This window comes from Triplophysa rosa, unplaced genomic scaffold (genome assembly GCF_024868665.1).
Source record: "Triplophysa rosa unplaced genomic scaffold, Trosa_1v2 scaffold7_ERROPOS2016172, whole genome shotgun sequence".
NCBI classification, from domain to species: domain Eukaryota; kingdom Metazoa; phylum Chordata; class Actinopteri; order Cypriniformes; family Nemacheilidae; genus Triplophysa; species Triplophysa rosa.
The window spans coordinates 458,476-476,133 of record NW_026634815.1 but is presented as its reverse complement, the minus strand read 5'-3'; the positions used below and the strand labels follow the sequence as shown (position 1 = coordinate 476,133).

The 17,658-nt window shown below is 38.5% G+C and overlaps 1 protein-coding gene and 1 long non-coding RNA gene across 4 annotated transcripts; both read left to right on the top strand.

Moving 5' to 3' along the window:
- Positions 1 to 3,881: 3,881 nt before the first annotated feature.
- Positions 3,882 to 8,492, top strand: LOC130551241 (uncharacterized). The gene is made up of 3 exons (XR_008962561.1): positions 3,882 to 4,439; positions 4,916 to 4,979; positions 5,607 to 8,492. It is a non-coding gene; the product is annotated as an uncharacterized LOC130551241 (long non-coding RNA).
- Positions 8,493 to 10,510: 2,018 nt separating this feature from the next.
- LOC130551237 (pumilio homolog 3-like) lies at positions 10,511 to 14,371 on the top strand. Of its 3 annotated transcripts, none has more exons than XM_057328791.1 (6): positions 10,511 to 10,633; positions 10,973 to 11,048; positions 11,556 to 11,732; positions 11,832 to 11,970; positions 12,053 to 12,128; positions 14,246 to 14,371. In XM_057328791.1, exons 2-6 carry the CDS (start codon positions 10,979 to 10,981, stop codon positions 14,354 to 14,356), a joined length of 573 nt encoding a protein of 190 aa, XP_057184774.1. In that variant the 5' UTR covers positions 10,511 to 10,633; positions 10,973 to 10,978; the 3' UTR covers positions 14,357 to 14,371. The 3 variants fall into 3 exon arrangements, with proteins under 3 accessions (XP_057184774.1, XP_057184772.1, XP_057184773.1); XM_057328789.1 differs by lacking the exon at positions 10,511 to 10,633 and adding an exon at positions 10,640 to 10,841; XM_057328790.1 differs by lacking the exon at positions 10,511 to 10,633 and adding an exon at positions 10,640 to 10,877.
- The last annotated feature ends 3,287 nt before the right edge of the window (positions 14,372 to 17,658 follow it).

The window sequence follows — 17,658 nt, the reverse complement described above, 5'->3', positions numbered from 1 at the left end:
TTTCTCTATATGAAACTTTGCATCTGATACTCATTTGTTCCATTATTGTTATTTTGGCTTTTAGCTGTAGCTGAATCCCTTTTAGCCACAACCGGTGTCGCCCTGACGGTGTGACCTTACTGTGCGTTCAGACTGTCGCCGTCGAGAGCGTCAAAAATCGCTCTGGCCGCCCTGCCAACAACGCTGTAGAAAGAGTCTTGGGCGCGCTGACGCTCTGACGTAGATCGAAATCTTATCTTGTATTTAAAGGGGCCGCAAGCAAACAAGCTTTGTTGATCTTGTGCAGACTGACCACAAGAGATTGATCGGTGGAAAGAACTTTATTGTAGTTACACGTTTGCTAATGAAATAAACCAATTAAAAGCCATTTATGTGGTGTGGCTTTTGTGTTCATGGTTAGGTGCTAGTCTAATTTCAACATTATATGAGACATTTACTAGCCTTGGTCTTCAATTAACATTAATTTGTGTGCAACCTACATTACAAACTCTCCTGGTCGAAGTGTAACGTTAGCTTTAATGCAGTTGGTCAAAGCGGTGTTATTTTGAGCAAATTAATTTCATTCCCGCTGGAAAACAAGCGTTCTATTGTTGCATATAAATAGTTTATTTAATATTCTGCAGCAATAACACTGTTTTGAATGCTCTGGCGCTAAAGTTAGTATGAAATTCCCGCTTATTTACAGAAAATGTATAACGTTAATGCACATCATCAGCAACTCACCAAGAAAACAAACAATCTCAGACACCTTGGTACACGCATCATTTTTTATTTATTTATGTCCCTGTACGCAAACAGGGACGCATCGTATAGGATTGGGAAACCCGCCACAGCAATGATCAACTTCTCCTCCATTTTGCTTGGGAACCAATGTGGTCGGAACCTAAGTTTACAGGGCTGCTTTCTCTGGAATCATCTCAAGCGATGGACTTCTACGTTCTGATTGGTTGCCGCCGAACCGCGTCATAGCTCATTACCATAAAGTTGCCCTGATTTCAACTCTCCTTGACGCCATCAACGGCCAAGACGCGCCGCACCGCGCCGCGCCGCACCGCGCCGCGCCGCTCCTCACCGCTGCTCGCCGCCAGCTCACATTGAAAATGAATGACTTCCGGCCACTTTGACGCTCTCAACGGTGGCGGTCTGAACGCACAGTTAGTGTTGGACTGACTGCCACCACTGCGACGGTGAATGACGTCACTTCCCGATACAAACACGCCCCATTGAATAAGCCCACCCCCGCCATTGATTGACAGGTTTCTGTACAAGTCAGAGGAAACGCAAATGCAAAGGGATTTGAGATTTCATTTGAGTTTTGGCAGGCTTAATACGCGACGCCAGAGGAAGTGAAATGGCATATGGGGAATTGCTATTGTGTGGTTAATTTTGCTATTTAAATTAGGCAGGGTCGTAAGACACAGGTAATTCACAGGTAATTCATTTGCAAATAGACTTTGCTTTTCCTTTTGAAATTTGGCAGACATTCTACGTTCGCGTAAATGCAAATGAAAACGGTTTGCATTTGCGTTTGAATTATGTCACAATTTTGACACGACAAATAGAAAACGCATTTGCAAATGCAGTTTGCAATTCCTTTTTAATATAGTCCGCAGAATAACTCCATAGTTTTATATGTATACTTGACCTTTGCTGTCCAAACAGTTCAGTTACATATGTTTCGCGTTGTGCAAGATAACTTTTGGTTGTTGCGAAACACAGTTTCGTCAGCATTTGGTTTCCTATTAAGCTCAATGTAGCAAAGTTCAATGTAGGGAAGGAAGGAGGCGGGAACCGGCGAACATTTAACAATCTCCTTCATCACATACCCCCATCGCCCCTCACAGGCCAGGCGGCACCCACGAGACTGTGCTTACTCCCCCCCGGGGGCCAGTCTCAATGGCCCCAGCGCCTGGGGGTATGGACAGACGAGAGAACGGAGACGGAAGCACCAGGAACGACAGAGGCGAGAGAGGGGAGAGAGGAAACAGAAAAAAATAATAATAATTGGTCCGGTTCCCCGACACGCTGCCGCTTGGTCCTCAGCCAGCCGAGAGGCTCTTCCTCGCGCTGCCATGCGGTGGTACTGGACGCCCGGTGGACAGCTCGCGCCTCCTCTGCCCCCTGGCGGCCGGCGATGGCTCTTCCGGCTGAGGGCAGCCAGTAGCGAGTCCCCCGCTTCCTGCTCCTCCCCTTTCCGGCGGACGGCAGCAGGCTCTTTGATTTACTATGAATAATTATAGAAATTTAAGGATTTAGGCTTGCTAAACCTTTTGAGAGAGAGAGTTATATGATCATCTGATCATCTTCCCTTTGTCTAGAATTAGCATAAATGTTTTCTTGCCATTTTATAAACAATATTTTTTGTTGATTTGTTAGAAAAGAAAATGTTCGTTTTGTAATGGTAGAAAATATTTTTGCACAGTTACAAAAATGCACAAGTATATTTTGTCTACAACATTTAGGTACAAACCACACACACAACCCCTCCCACCAACCCCCCCCCCACACACACACACCCATTTTTTATATTAAAATATATTATATATCGAAATGTGTAATAAACTGTAATTTAGCTGCCCTGTTAGAAGCACCACCTTATTCTGCTCTTTGAATTTAAATTTAAAACATCTTGTCATTTGAAATTGTGCGATTTCCATGGTAGGACAAGTTTTGTTGTTTTGTCCTGGCTGCATATAATACAGAAAGGAGGTGTCTGAAAGAAGAACTTGGTAAAATAGAATCTATGGAATTTTCCTTAAATAATATTTTGTATGATGGATCGAATGCAGGTAGACGAATGAGTGCATAATAGAAATTTATCAGGAAAAGTAGATTAACATATAGAATACAGGGAAAATGGTAAATTCTCTTCACACTCCATCACAGTAGGTGGCGGTATGCACCTATAAGTTGGTTCTCAACCTGCCACAAAACCAAAAGAAGAAGAATTCTTTCTGACCCAGGTAAGCAAATGTATTATAGTGTATGCGCTATGTTAGATAGAGTACATAGCTAACGAGATGTTTTATATGTGTACTTGACCTTTGCTGCCCAAACAGTTCAGTATCATATGTTTCGCGTTGCGCAAGATAACTTTTGGTTGTTGCGAAACACAGTTTCGTCAGCATTTGGTTTCCTATTAAGCTCAAAAATACATGACAGTTATTGTGCTGCATTTCTTAACACAACGTTATGTACTGGATGTGGTTATGATGACAAAAAGTAAAAACGTTACATGAAATTATCTGTCATAGCAGTCTAAGCGCTCATCAATGTAATGGCCAATCAAATCAAATAATGCTCAAGATACTGGCCAATCATGTAAGAGAAGCTGGGCTTTACCGTTAACGGAAGCAGATTAGTAGCTAATCAAAAGAAAGAAGAAGGCGGGCTTTCCTGATGATCAATGGCAATGCATTCAGGTTTAACTGTGCGAGAAAAGATGTAAGCGGAGTATCTAAACTTTAATTGTTGACAACAGTTAGGAACATTAAACATGCGACAGTAAAATACCAGGATGCAAACATTTACGTGAGTCATGTGATGTAATGCGTTTTTGTAAGATGAGACAATGAATATAAACGGAGAAGTTATCATATTAGACACAAGATTAAGAAATAATGTAATCTGACATTGTATTTGCTTGTCATGTCTGTGCTCTTTTTTGTATTTCACCTAAAAATTAACGTTCTCATATTCTGTTAACTGTTGTTTTAGAGTCAATGACTTGTAAAAACAACAATGAAGATGTAATAATGAAGACCGACTATAAACATTTGCCTTGCACAAAGGTAAGATGACAGAAGTAGAAGTGCAGTGTATACACAATGGAAAATTTGTAATTTACTTTTGCTCTACTGTCGTGCAAAGTGTAATAAATGTATAGACACTCAATTAAAAATATCAATGTAAAATGAATGTTGGGGGTTGTGTTCCTCTTTGTATTTATATTGTAGCAAAAAAAGAACATGGTCCCTTTAAGCTATCCTCTGTGTTCATCTTGTCTCTATTCCTATTGGCTGTGTAATGTGTCAGTCAGAGAGTATGCGCAAGTTACGGGAATAGAGGAGTTTCTAGTTTAGTCTACAGGTTGTTCTCATGCTCATCGCACGGTCGGAAAAGCTGCCGTCCTGTGCCGGAGCGAGACAACCGAACAGTGTGAGGTTTGACATGCAAACTGGTATATCGACTACTGTACTGTTGGTGAGTGTACCGATGTAACCAACCTGTTAAAGAAGTGAAGTAAAAGCTCAGAAAGCCATCTCTTTGTCGTGGCTCGTTACTCCCACGCATCCACACAGGCCAACGCTTAATGAGGCTAACTGACTACACACGCAAACACAACAATATATCAAAAGCATAACTCTCTAGATGACTGAATAGTGATATGTTGTGATTTCGGAGAAGGACAGAGACCATGACAGGGGTGACAACAAAAGGTGAGTGAGCATTTATCTTAAAGCAGAATAAACTAAATGTCCGCACAGTGAAAACTTCTCCACAGGTTTAATAAATAACCAGCAACGTTTCGACCATCAGGTCTTCGTCAGGCACAAATCAACAAAAGAATAGAGTAAAGTCTTTATAGACATCAGGTGATCACTTTGATTAGGTGCACTCATTTTTGGATGTCTTTTTGGATGTTTGAATGTTTTTTTTGTCCTGCACCTGAGCCCTTGTGGTGTGTGGATGTGCACGCCTTTTTTAACTTTTGTGTTTGAGAATTTATCTTAAACAGAGAGCCAATGTCTGGAAAACCGAAAACACCGGACTGGTTTATTTGTACCTTGCTCTAACATTACATTAGTTACTTGGTTTACATTGCTTAATTCATGCGTAAAAACAAATACTGCACAAGACCATGGGATATTTGGGAATCATTTTCTAGCAATCTTGTTTTCGCTTGTTGTTTCAGGATAAAGAGAGCAAGACCGATAGGACAAGAGGATACTGACAGGCCAGAAGGAGCTGACATTCAGGTATGGATTTTTATTAATCTTGACAAACTGTATCACTGGGAAGTGTCTTCTTGGTTAAAAATTGTGGATATTCCATAATATAATATTCAGTTATATAGTACATGTGATGTAATGTACATGGTCTAAACAATAAAACCAATTGTAAAGTGTTTTTTAACTTCTGTGCTATACAGTATTTAATACTTTTTACATTTAGCAGAAACCTTTATCCAAATCAACTGACAAAATTAAGGGAAACAACCAAGAGTCATCCTAAATAGGCAATAGATTAAAAATAGCCAGTGTCTCGTTGATTTGTGTAAATAATATGTTGTGTTCTGACCTGAAGCAAAACTTTTTTGATGACTTAAGTATACATAAAATTTCTTCATTGATGAAAATATCTTCATATTATATTCTTAGCATGGTTAACCATGAAAAAATACTGCAGTATTCCATTCTGCTCAAATTGTCTAACCGTCTGAATTGGTCTTTCCATTCATTTCTGCTGAACTTTGGCTTTCTTGGCATATAATTTAATTGTCTAAACCCTACATAGTTTAATAAAATGAAAGTGTGAAATGTGTCAGTTTTATATAAACTGATAAATACTGATTTGCATCTGTTTTCTTCTATTTTTAATGACAGGGAGCTGCTGATGTTTTCAGATTTGTAGAGAGCGAAGCTGAGGAGAAGAGAGAGGCTGCAGAGCTGTTCTTCACTTGTTGAGGACAATCTTAAACTTGCTCAGCAGACACAGATATTAAAGTGTTGAATTGTTCATGTTATTAATTTTGTTGTTTATATTTGTATATTTTTACAAAAGTAATTTGTTTCAAGAATATTTATTTACTAAGGGTAAAGTTACCTTATAATTTAAGTTTTTACTGTACTGCCTTTTTTAAACTAAAACGTAAATTTGTGTATAGCTGGCAGTTTACAGTACACAACTAGAAAGGTTTTCAAAGACACACACAACTGTAGCTGTCAATTGTTTTTGTTTAATTAATTAATTTTGATTCCAACTTTTATTTATCTAAAGATAACATTAAGTTTAAAATGGCAATGTTAGATTCATGTTAAAACTGTCTGTCATGTGTAGACGCGTTATTGACTTGTTGAAAAATTCCAATTTATGAATTCAGTTGTCTTGCGAATGATTTGTTCGCACAATTTGGGCATGATTGGACTCTATGGCTCAGTTCCGAGAGTTCTGGTTAAAAGCTGGTATTAATACGGTTTACTTATGGCAGAGATATGGTATCCATGCTAAAACCTGTTCTGGCCCAGTTACGGCTTATTAACTGGCTGAGTCTCGGCCCAGTAGCCCATATGTGGCCCTCCACTGTAATACAGATTCTGGCCCACCCTAGGGCCGTCATTCTTTGTTGTATGTGGGCAGAGGGAAAAGGATTTGTGTGGACCGGAGCTGGGCCAACACAAAATTGCTATGTGGGCTCTGTTCCTTTGCTAAACACACTTTTTGATTCTGCTCTCAGGCAGTTTAACACAGAATGCTGTTTTCAGTGCAAAACTCATATTTCTGACTCTCCCAATGCTCGGAAAGAGCTTTTCACAAACTAACTCTGTTCCTTTGCTAAACACACTTTTTGATTCAGCTCTCAGGCAGTTTAACACAAAATGCTGTTTTCAGTGCAAAACTCATATTTCTGACTCTCCCAGTGCTCAGAAAGAGCTTTTCACAAACAAAAAACAATAAAAACATTGACTTCATTCCACTACACACAGGTTGCCTTTATAAGTCTTAAGGATGTTATGGAAGTAGCTCACTAACATGCTGAAAATGGCCATGCCATTCAGCGTTTAAAAAGTAAATTTAAACAATAGTTGATTTTTAATTAGTTTGTAATCATTCTATATAGTTGTAGACTACTTATTGCCACAAAATACATTGTTCAAAATATATTTTAGATAAAATCTTGCAATTTACAAGACTAGTCTGTTGGTTCTGTTTGTTTGAGCAATACCACCACGCCAGTAGGTGGTGGTAAAGCTCCGTGGTCCAATGTGCATGCACGAATCCACGTGTTAACACGTCGTTTAAACTACGCGTTAACGCGTGGTACGTGTCGGTACACGATCCGGGATGCCTGCACGATCCGTCCGCGCATGCGCATAATGACGTAGTAGAAAACGCGCATGCGCAAATGATAATTCTGTTTTGCGACGATTCACGACACTGCACGATCTGTTCCACGCTTGCGCACCTTTGTACCGCGACTTTCACTACTGCCCACCTCTGGTCTCATGTCACTTGTGTGTGCAAACTATGCGTTCTTTCAAGTAATTTCCATTGTCAGTTTGTACTCTGTAACGTTTCCCCAGACTTGTTTGTAGTTCTTTCTTCATGTATAAGTGCAGATAGTCTAGGCAGAAATGCATATTATGTTCCTTATTGTCTTCTGTAAACACCATTGAAGGGATTATTTTCCTCATTTACATTATATAGATAGATGTATTAGCCTATATAGACCCATACAAATTACTCAATTTAAAGTTAACTAATATCAGCAGCTTTTAATAAAAAAATGACACAAACCGTCTTTGACAATACTACGGACCTCAGATCGAAACACGGCAAGTTAAGTAGGCCTAATGCCATACAGCAATGAATCGCAAAGGGGAGTATGGAGGAAACTGAAGGTTTGCAGTGACAGAAAGACTCAGACTTTATTCCACATCCACACCATATAACAAAATCGTGTATGTTCATGTAACAACTCCTTTATTATTTTGGATTAGCACCACGTAAACACATCGTAATGCATAGTGTAAGATATATTTAAAAACATCAAAATAGACTCGCCGTGAACTGTTAAATGAAAAACACAATGCAGCCTACAAAAATATGCCGCCAGTTGTGCCGCCTGGCCTTCAAGTGTTTTCGTCGCATGCGTGTTACCAATAGTGTAGGGAAACCGTGACGTGTTTACTATGTAATTACGCGCATGCGCAGAACGGATCGTGCGGGCATCCCGGATCGTGTACCGACAGTACGTGTTAACACGTTAGTTTCACACGTTTTGGTCCTCTCGGCCTTCCATAGGAGTGCGCCATTTGGGACAGCCAGTCAAACCGAACCAGTGCGGCAACTTCCGGGCTGAACGTAGGTCCCAGTTGAGATTATAGGACTGGTATGGTGTAAATGGACTTCTGGAAAACCATCCAGTTAGGGTAATTTTTAAAAATGGTTGGGAATATGAATATAAAGACAAGCTTTGGCTGGGTAGTAAGGAAGGAGGAGAACAGCTTGGAGATGAAAGACTATGAAATTGCTCCTTATGTTGCTATACCAGCAATTCCCCCTTGTTGTTCCCTATGCCACTAATAGATTTACAAATTCACAAAATAATGAAAGAACTAGAGATGAACATACCAACTAAATTAGTGGTTCAACAGTATATAATAAAGGAATATTATTCTGTATTACAGGTATTTACAGATGGGCCTAAGGAACCAGAGTCTGGAAGAACAGCAGCAGCAGTATATATTCATACTTTTAAAATAAAAATTGCAAAAAGAGTATCAGAGCATGTGTCAGTTTTTACTACTGAATTGTTATTAGCTAGGGATGACGTATTTCGTAGTACATCGAAGGATCGAAGAAGTCCAACCAGAAAGAACTGTGATATGCAGTGATTCCATGGCTGCGCTCACTAGTCTACTAGTGGTAAATCTGAAGACTTAGTATTTTAAGTTTTACAAAGTTTGTTTAGAATAAGGCAGTTAAGGATAGAGGTAAATTTCCTCTGGGTACCTGCACGGGTGTGGATGGAAATGAAGAAGTAGACTGGCTAGCAAAGAAAGCATTAAATCATCCACAAGTAGAAATTAAATTAGCTTTAAGTAAAGATGAATTCAAGAGAGTGATATCATCTGAAGTAAGTAATAAATGGCAAACGTTATGGAACAGTGGGTGTAGAAGCATACAGAAACAAATGAACGACACTCGTGTAGAACTCAGGTCTCACTTTTTATTTATTTATCTTTTTTTACCAACCCATCGTCACTTCCGTATTCGACGCTACCCACGTCCTGTGGCGTCCTACGTCATCCTTTACGACAGCCACCGGGGGTGGGGGGTGTCGGTACACGATCCGGGATGCCCGCACGATCCGTTCTGCGCATGCGCGTAATTACATAGTAAACACGTCACGGTTTCCCTACACTATTGGTAACACGCATGCGACGAAAACACTTGAAGGCCAGGCGGCACAACTGGCGGCATATTTTTGTAGGCTGCATTGTGTTTTTCATTTAACAGTTCACGGCGAGTCTATTTTGATGTTTTTAAATATATCTTACACTATGCATTACGATGTGTTTACGTGGTGCTAATCCAAAATAATAAAGGAGTTGTTACATGAACATACACGATTTTGTTATATGGTGTGGATGTGGAATAAAGTCTGAGTCTTTCTGTCACTGCAAACCTTCAGTTTCCTCCATACTCCCCTTTGCGATTCATTGCTGTATGGCATTAGGCCTACTTAACTTGCCGTGTTTCGATCTGAGGTCCGTAGTATTGTCAAAGACGGTTTGTGTCATTTTTTTATTAAAAGCTGCTGATATTAGTTAACTTTAAATTGAGTAATTTGTATGGGTCTATATAGGCTAATACATCTATCTATATAATGTAAATGAGGAAAATAATCCCTTCAATGGTGTTTACAGAAGACAATAAGGAACATAATATGCATTTCTGCCTAGACTATCTGCACTTATACATGAAGAAAGAACTACAAACAAGTCTGGGGAAACGTTACAGAGTACAAACTGACAATGGAAATTACTTGAAAGAACGCATAGTTTGCACACACAAGTGACATGAGACCAGAGGTGGGCAGTAGTGAAAGTCGCGGTACAAAGGTGCGCAAGCGTGGAACAGATCGTGCAGTGTCGTGAATCGTCGCAAAACAGAATTATAATTTGCGCATGCGCGTTTTCTACTACGTCATTATGCGCATGCGCGGACGGATCGTGCAGGCATCCCGGATCGTGTACCGACAGGGGGTACAAGAAACCATCAATAAAATCTACAGTGGGTTAAAGGAAGACATCTTTTCCAGATTCAGGAGTATGTTGGAAATGAGAGGAAAAGATATGGAAATAGGAAGAAGGATGTCATTATTTCAAGACTAAGAATTGGGCATACAGCATTAAACTATACTCTTTTTAAAATAGGTAAGCATGAATCGGGAAAGTGTGACAAATGTGGAGAATTAGAAACAGTGAGGCATATCCTTAATGAGTGTTCTGCATATGAAAGGGAGAGATTCCAATTAATACAAGAATTAGGATGGTTGGGATTGGATAATATCTCTTTAAAAGTATTGTTAGGAAACGGGTCAAGGCAATCAAGAGTACATGAAATATTATTTAAATACCTTAAAAACACAGGAACAATAGATAGAATATAGGAATTTTACCAAATTTACCAGTTACCTTTTTTTTCTTCTTCCAAATCGAAGTACTCTCCACACTCCAGATCACTAGGTGGCAGTAATGCACCTTTTCGTGGGTTTGCCAAACCGCCATAAAACACCAGAAGAAGAAGAAGAAGAAGAAGAAGAAGAACTTCCGGGCTGTACTACGAAATACGTCATCCCAGTGTCGCAAACTGGCTACAGTTACACTTTGTTACGACACTTGTGGTGGGTTTCAGATGTCGTTCAGCGATATGTCAGTAACGTTACACATGGGCGAGCAGTAACACGTGTTTTTCAAGGCAACTTAATGTTTTTCTTTTATCACTAGAACCAATCAATATTCAATAGACTGTTTGTTTGTTTGTTATCGTTTTTACGGTTACTTCTTTAGCCACCACGGAAACTTAATTTTTCGACTTGATTTTTGCCGAAGGTAATGTTATACTTAATAAGCAAACGGTAAAACAAAGTAAGATTACGACCTTGCAATTATCAGGCTTTTCAGCGCTAATACTAATAAAAAAAACTATACTTTCACGAGTTAACCAGCCCTTTTTATTGCAGTTCAGTATGGAACCTAAACCATGGAAGAAATCGTTCACTCCCAGAGATGTAATGAAGCCGACATTTAAATCTAAAGGTAATTATACGTAATGCATGGCTCTCCATTACAGTGAAACCAACGTATGTCTTTTGTTGTAATAATAATAATTAACATTGAACAAGATGCTAAACATTTGTTGCATTGTTCAGTTAAATGCAAGAACTAAAGCCTGAACAATTGTGGCTGTAACTGATAGCATTAAATCCACGTCAAATGTATAAACGTAACTGTAAAGAATGTTTACAGTATGCAATAAATGGTGTAAGAATACCATTTTGAAAACCGGCAAGCAGTTATTTTGTTAAATTGTACACATTTCAGACGTCACATAAAACTAATTTTTCATGTAATTACTCTTTTGAATAAGTTTTAAAAGATGCATCTGACTGTTTTAAAGCTGTAGAGGTAAACTCATAAGTAGATGAATTCACACCACATTGAAATAGACAAAACATGAAATAGATTTTTCACTTCTGGCTTAGACAAAATCTCTGCCTGTTAAAGTATTCCCAAGTGCACTGATTTTGTGTTTACTTTCATTAGGTAAACCTAGAGGAAAACCATCTGGCAAACAGCCATTTAAACCTTCTAACTCAGAGAGAGGACAGAGTTTAAGAAAATCAAGGGTGGTTGGAGGGCCACAGAAATTTAACAAAAAAAACCCAGGCAGCAAGTTTACAAGAAAGAGAAAAGAACCTGATGGTAACAGCAAACAGGAAGGTATAAAATGTTTATTATTTATTCTGATTTTTATTTAAGAACAGTCACAAAGGAATGGTCATATTCTGGTATTGACTATTTAAGACTTTTTTTCTTCAGGCCCGGTGGGGAAGAAGCCCAAATGGGATGAATTTAAACTGAGAAAAAAAGAGTTGAAACAGAATCGCCAACAGAATGATAAAAAGGACAGTTATGATATTGTAAACAGAGCTAAACAAGTGTGGGAAATAGTAAGACGGTAAATGTTTTATATTAATTATTTAATTATGTTCATCAATTAGATTGTTTTTCCTAAACCTGTATTGTTTATGGGATTGCAGAAAGGACTGTAATAAGGAAAAAAGGAGCAAGCTGATGAAAGAGCTGCAGAATCTCGTTCGAGGCAAAATTCAAATGGTATTTTTGTTACTAAAACGTTGTAATATTGTAAAATTATGTTTTTTTTAATTGCCAATTTTCCACCCTCTCTGAGTAAAGTCTGATGTGCATTTAATATTTCTTTACATGGTAGGTCTAAAGCTGAGGATTTTCCGTTAGATCCTAATTTTTCTTGACCCGTTCTGTGGTCAAAACCGTATTACTTTGTGATAGATCTATAAAACAATTAAAATCGAAATATGCTACGCAATGAGGTAAGATTGAGATGAGTGTGAACTAGGGATGCACCAAATCTTAGGCAACTAAAATTAAAAATTTTAAACTGCACACCCTCCACAGTTATAAAGTCAGGCCAGTCTGATCTGTACAGTGTGAGCTTATATGCCCCTTAGCCTTGTTCATATGTGTTTGCAACAGAGTCATGTGACGAAAGTGAAACATTAGTTGGAATCATGATGCTGGCTCAACATCATCATGTCTGTCAGCGTTGACGATGGCATCGTCTATCGGCCCAACCCTAATTTAAATATAAATGCTGGTTACTGAAACCCTTAAACTTAACTATTTTACCGAAATACATATTTACATTAAGAGTAGGTTCACTAAATTACTTTCAAAGACTTCCCAGTTAGCACAGTTACGTTGTAAGGATTTATCTGGACCAGACCTTAATTGTTCCAGCGATGTACCGAATAATGTTCCAGCGACGTAACTTTGTGATTCCCATATTCGCAGTGACAATGTAACATTGAATGTTGTTGGAACGTAAAGACATATTAAATAATGTTTCTGGGACATGATGGAGGCCCTAAAGGGACATGGTAATGGAAAAACACGTCATGTGAAACAAAAAATATGTTACGCAAAAGCATTTAAATATTTCTTTGGATTCTCATCTTTGTTCCATCATGTCCCTTTAGGGCACTAGTAATACAGATTTAGTCATCTAAAACGTGTGTATTTGGATCAGGGTGATTTAACCCAGTTTTGCTTTGAAAAACTGGCACAAAAGTAAGACTTTACCTAATCCTAGCCAGCAAAAAATGGGATTTCCAAATCCTGATCATTCTGATCTAAATTAAACTTTTTTAACAACTGGCCCACGAAGCAGGGGTTTTCAAACCTTATGATGCCAAGGACCCCTAAATATTAGGGACCCCTTATGTTTTGTGAGCGACCCCTTTGACACCCCTGCGAGCACAAGGTCTTTCTTTCCTGCCACAGGAATCACCTTTCTCGATGTCTACTCTGTGCAGTGAACGACAGGGAGAAGCAGCATATCAATTCACAGGACATTTATGTTGATTGTATTTTGCCGTCGATATCTTCTAATGTTTTTATTAAGCGCCAGGCGCTTCAGCTTAACCCTTTCTGCTCTGTGTGACAGTTTTACTGTAACGCTTAAGTAAACAAAAGGTATTTTTTGCTCTCCGTCAGATTACTGTTTGCTAAATAGGTTTGTGAGTGAGCGATTATATAACGTCTTGTATCTACATTTAACATAAATTATATTAATAATATTAACAGCATTAACAATCAGCATGTTAAGACCATTTCATAATGAATCAGTTTTACATTTTGTTGTCCGTAGTTTTTTTTAAATAGACCACTAAGATTTTGCTTTAGCACCAGAGCCTACAACACATTTTCTCAGTTAACTGGCCTATGTTTCATACATACTGTGGCTGTCAGAATATAAAATAGATGGCCTGATAATAGATTAGATGCTATCTTTTTATATACATATTCGACTGGGCTCAACTTATTAAATATTGTTTTAAAAAAAAAACGGACCTCCGCCGCAAAGAAAATATAGAGACCCCAGTTTGAAAATCCCTGCTCTGAAAGCACATTTTGTTGCAAAAATAAAAAATGTGAAAAACCTTGTTCGGTATTTGGCCTTCGGATGAGTGTTTTGTTATATTTGGCTTTGGTCAATAATGTTTATATCGGTGCATTCCTGCCAGAAGCCTAATTTAAAATGAACATTAAATAAGCTGTTTTTGCTGTCTGTTGAGGCTAGGGAAATCTTGTGTCTAAAGTATGTTTTTACAAAAAAAGAAAGACATTCAAAGAGAGATTAATCTTCTCACATTTGTTCTCCCTTTAGAATTTTGTTGTTGTTTTTTTGCTAGATTGCATTTGCTCATGATTCCACACGAGTTCTGCAGTGCTTTATTCAATTTGGCAGTGACAAGCAGAGGGAGGAGGTCTTTGATGAACTCAAAGGTTGGTGTTCTCTTTAGTTGTATCTTACAGAATGTCTAAATTGTCTGTGTTACAATTCTTCAAGTGGGTTGCACCAACAAGGATCATTTAATAATTCTGTTCAGGGCTCGACATTAAGCAATGTCATGTGGTTTTCCTTCAGACAAGTAAATTTGTCATTCGCAGAGTACAAAAATGACTTGTCCAAAGATAAAAAATGATGTTTCATTTTGAAGTATCAATATAATTGTTTCGCATTCTGATTGGTCAAGTTGGCTTCTAAGCGTTTTACCTAGTGTCCGCTGCGGCCACCTGAATTTGGTTATACTCTCCGTGATTGCTATAGAACAAATGCAAACAGTAGTTATTATAAGTGTAACGGACAATTGACATTAATGTTTCACATGGATAAATTAGGGCTATGTAATTGTTTACCTAAATTTTTCTAAGTTCTGAGTTTTTCTTTTTTTTCTATACAATAGTGGGATATTTGTCCACATAAATTACTGTAGTATACTGTAGTATTTACTATAGTAAACCGCAGTAAAATTCCTAGATATTATAATTTTTTTTAACCTTTCTATACTATACGTCGGGAAGGTGCTTTTTCGAGTTTTAGGGTGTGTTTGACCCTGTTTGAGTAAATAGCTTTACTCACACAGTAGAATGCAAGTGAAATAAACTCTCAAGAGCAACTCTTTGCCCATACCCGAAATGTGACCTCTGCCAGAGAGTAGTGAACACACACACAGCAAGTCGTGAACACACGTACACCCGGAGCAGTGGGCAGCTATCACTGCAGCTGCCCGGGGAGCAAGTAGGGATAAGGATCCTTGCTCAAGGGCACCTCAGTCGTTACCCGCCGGCCCTGGGAATCGAACCGGCAACATTCTGGTCACGAGTCCAACTCTCTAACCATTAGGCCACGACTGCCCACATGAAGTTAGATGAAGTTTGTGTGTTCATATCCTTAGACAGTGCAGACAAATCTATGAGCGTCACACGTTTATCACTTTAAACTGTGTAGTTCATTCACTCAGACACACAGAACAGCCAGATGACATAATTAAATAACGTGAATCCATGTCTGTGAGTCTTCATCTAGTTATATGGACTGCAGCAGGAAAACTCGCAAAATAGACAAAAACTTAAATAGCGGTGCGCCATTGATTGTCACGCACAAACAAGCATGACGACGAACACACTTCACACAAACATGCAGCTCTGTCTAATGCACCTGCCAAACTGTATCGTACACGTGCTACACTGGCTAATTTACTCTTAGCACAGTCCGATTTTACTTCAAATTCAACATACAAAACGTTTACTTTACCGGGGAAGCGTTAATGTCAAGCTCTGCTGTTGCACCTAACTGTATACCATATTTAATTTTACAGTAAAGCTTCCTCACTTCAAAATTAGATTTAAATATCAGTTAAGGATTAAATATTAATAGAGAAATACAATGAAATCTGTGTCTAAATGTTCATAAACAGACATTGCAAATGTCGTATCATGCTTCAAAGATGCTTTCATTATAAATAAAAATGGAAATGAAATATTCATACCTGCAAACTAGTCCCTTTTTTGCGAAATTGTCTGTTTTGAATCAAAATATGCCATTCTTGTGAATCGTGTAGTTCTGACAAGTTTTTTTTCAGACAGTGAGGGGGGGATTTGGTGATTTATAAAATGTAAGTCCTCAGGTGCCATATTTTGAAAATTCAAAACACAGAAACAGGCAACATCATAGCTTCAGGCAATCGGTCCGTGGATTCATCAGGAAGAGCCTGTCCAAACGTCAGTTTTGCACACTTGAAAGGCACTGCTGAAGGGGACGCAAAATTCTGTCTCAGATAAAGAGACAATGACGTTTTTATTACTCAGTTTGCCAAGTGTGATCCAAATGGCATATGTGATGAGATAACCAATTGCCAATCTCCGTTTAGAAATCCCACTTCAAGAGCTATGCCATTCTAAGTGAGTAGGGCACTTGGGTGCGTTTGATATTCGTCATATCGATTGATAGAGGCTGTATCTATAGAGGCTGTATATTACTGCTAATATTAAATACTTATAGCACAGACCCATCAATTCGCTTCAAAAGATATGAATGTCGTCAGGAGCTGTGCAGATGACATTTATGTTGCTTTTATTTGCTTTTTGAACTGTCAAAGAACTGGCACCTAAGGAGATGATGGTGTAAGAAACTTTTTCCTCGTCGTAGCAGAGACCAGGAGATGTTGGGATATCTTTCATACAGAAGTTCTCTTTATTGATAACTCGCTGTGCGTCGCTGTAGTCATCCAAGTCTGACTTTTAAGGCCAATTTATGGTTCTGCGTAGGACCGGCGTAACCTACGCAGAGCCGCGTACCCTGTGCGTACTGTTGGACTTTTGAGGCAGTCCTGCATGTTCAAAAATTTGCACAGAGACGTTCTCCAAAATCGATTAGAAGTTTATTATCAGATGTAAAAAGGAGTAACAAAGCTTTGGGTTGTCAGACGATCTCCTCACTCCACCACAAGCCAACAACCCAGATTATTTAAAAACACACATATTTATTCAGTAGTTGACGTCGTTCTCATCTTCTGACTCCTCCTTTTCTGTTAGTTCCTGCAAAACAACATCTTTTGCAACGCATCTTTTGCACCCTGCGGTCAGTTGCTAGTTTCAGGAAGTGTTCCCTAGAGACAGTTTCATTTGTCAAGACAACATGTCAAAATACTTTCAGTAAAAAACTCAATCCTCTAATGCTTTAATTATGCAGCGTTGTTTCTTAATCCTATGATTCAATAAAACACATCAAAACTCATGATTATACTTAAAACATATGCAGTGGATTAATTCATAACATTCCTTCTCTGTGTGACTCTTTGTCAGCAGTTATTTTGCCCTCCTAGCAGAACTAAATGTTCTGTCAGTTTAACCCACATCCTGTTTTTTATTCATGCAGCTCTTGGTGAGTTCCTCATAGCACAGCAGTATTTTTCCATTAGAGCAAGCAAGCAAACACAGTTTATAAACTCATAATACCTCTACATCCCGGTTATATGATGTTATTCAATAAAACATGAAAGGAAACTTATCAATTATCCCTCAATTCCCTCTCTTGACCTCGTAAGAGGTCACACATCATCTTCTCCTTCATCTTCTGCTAGATCACTTGATAACAAAGGCATACTGTATGGGGGTGGAGATTCTTTCTTTTCAATAGCCATAACAATTAACCTATTGCACAGTGCCTGCAATTATCCCTAACACACACAACAACTTCCAATTTTCCCACAGCTTCATCTTGTTGCTGTTGAATTCACCCTCTCTAGTAATGTCTTGTTAT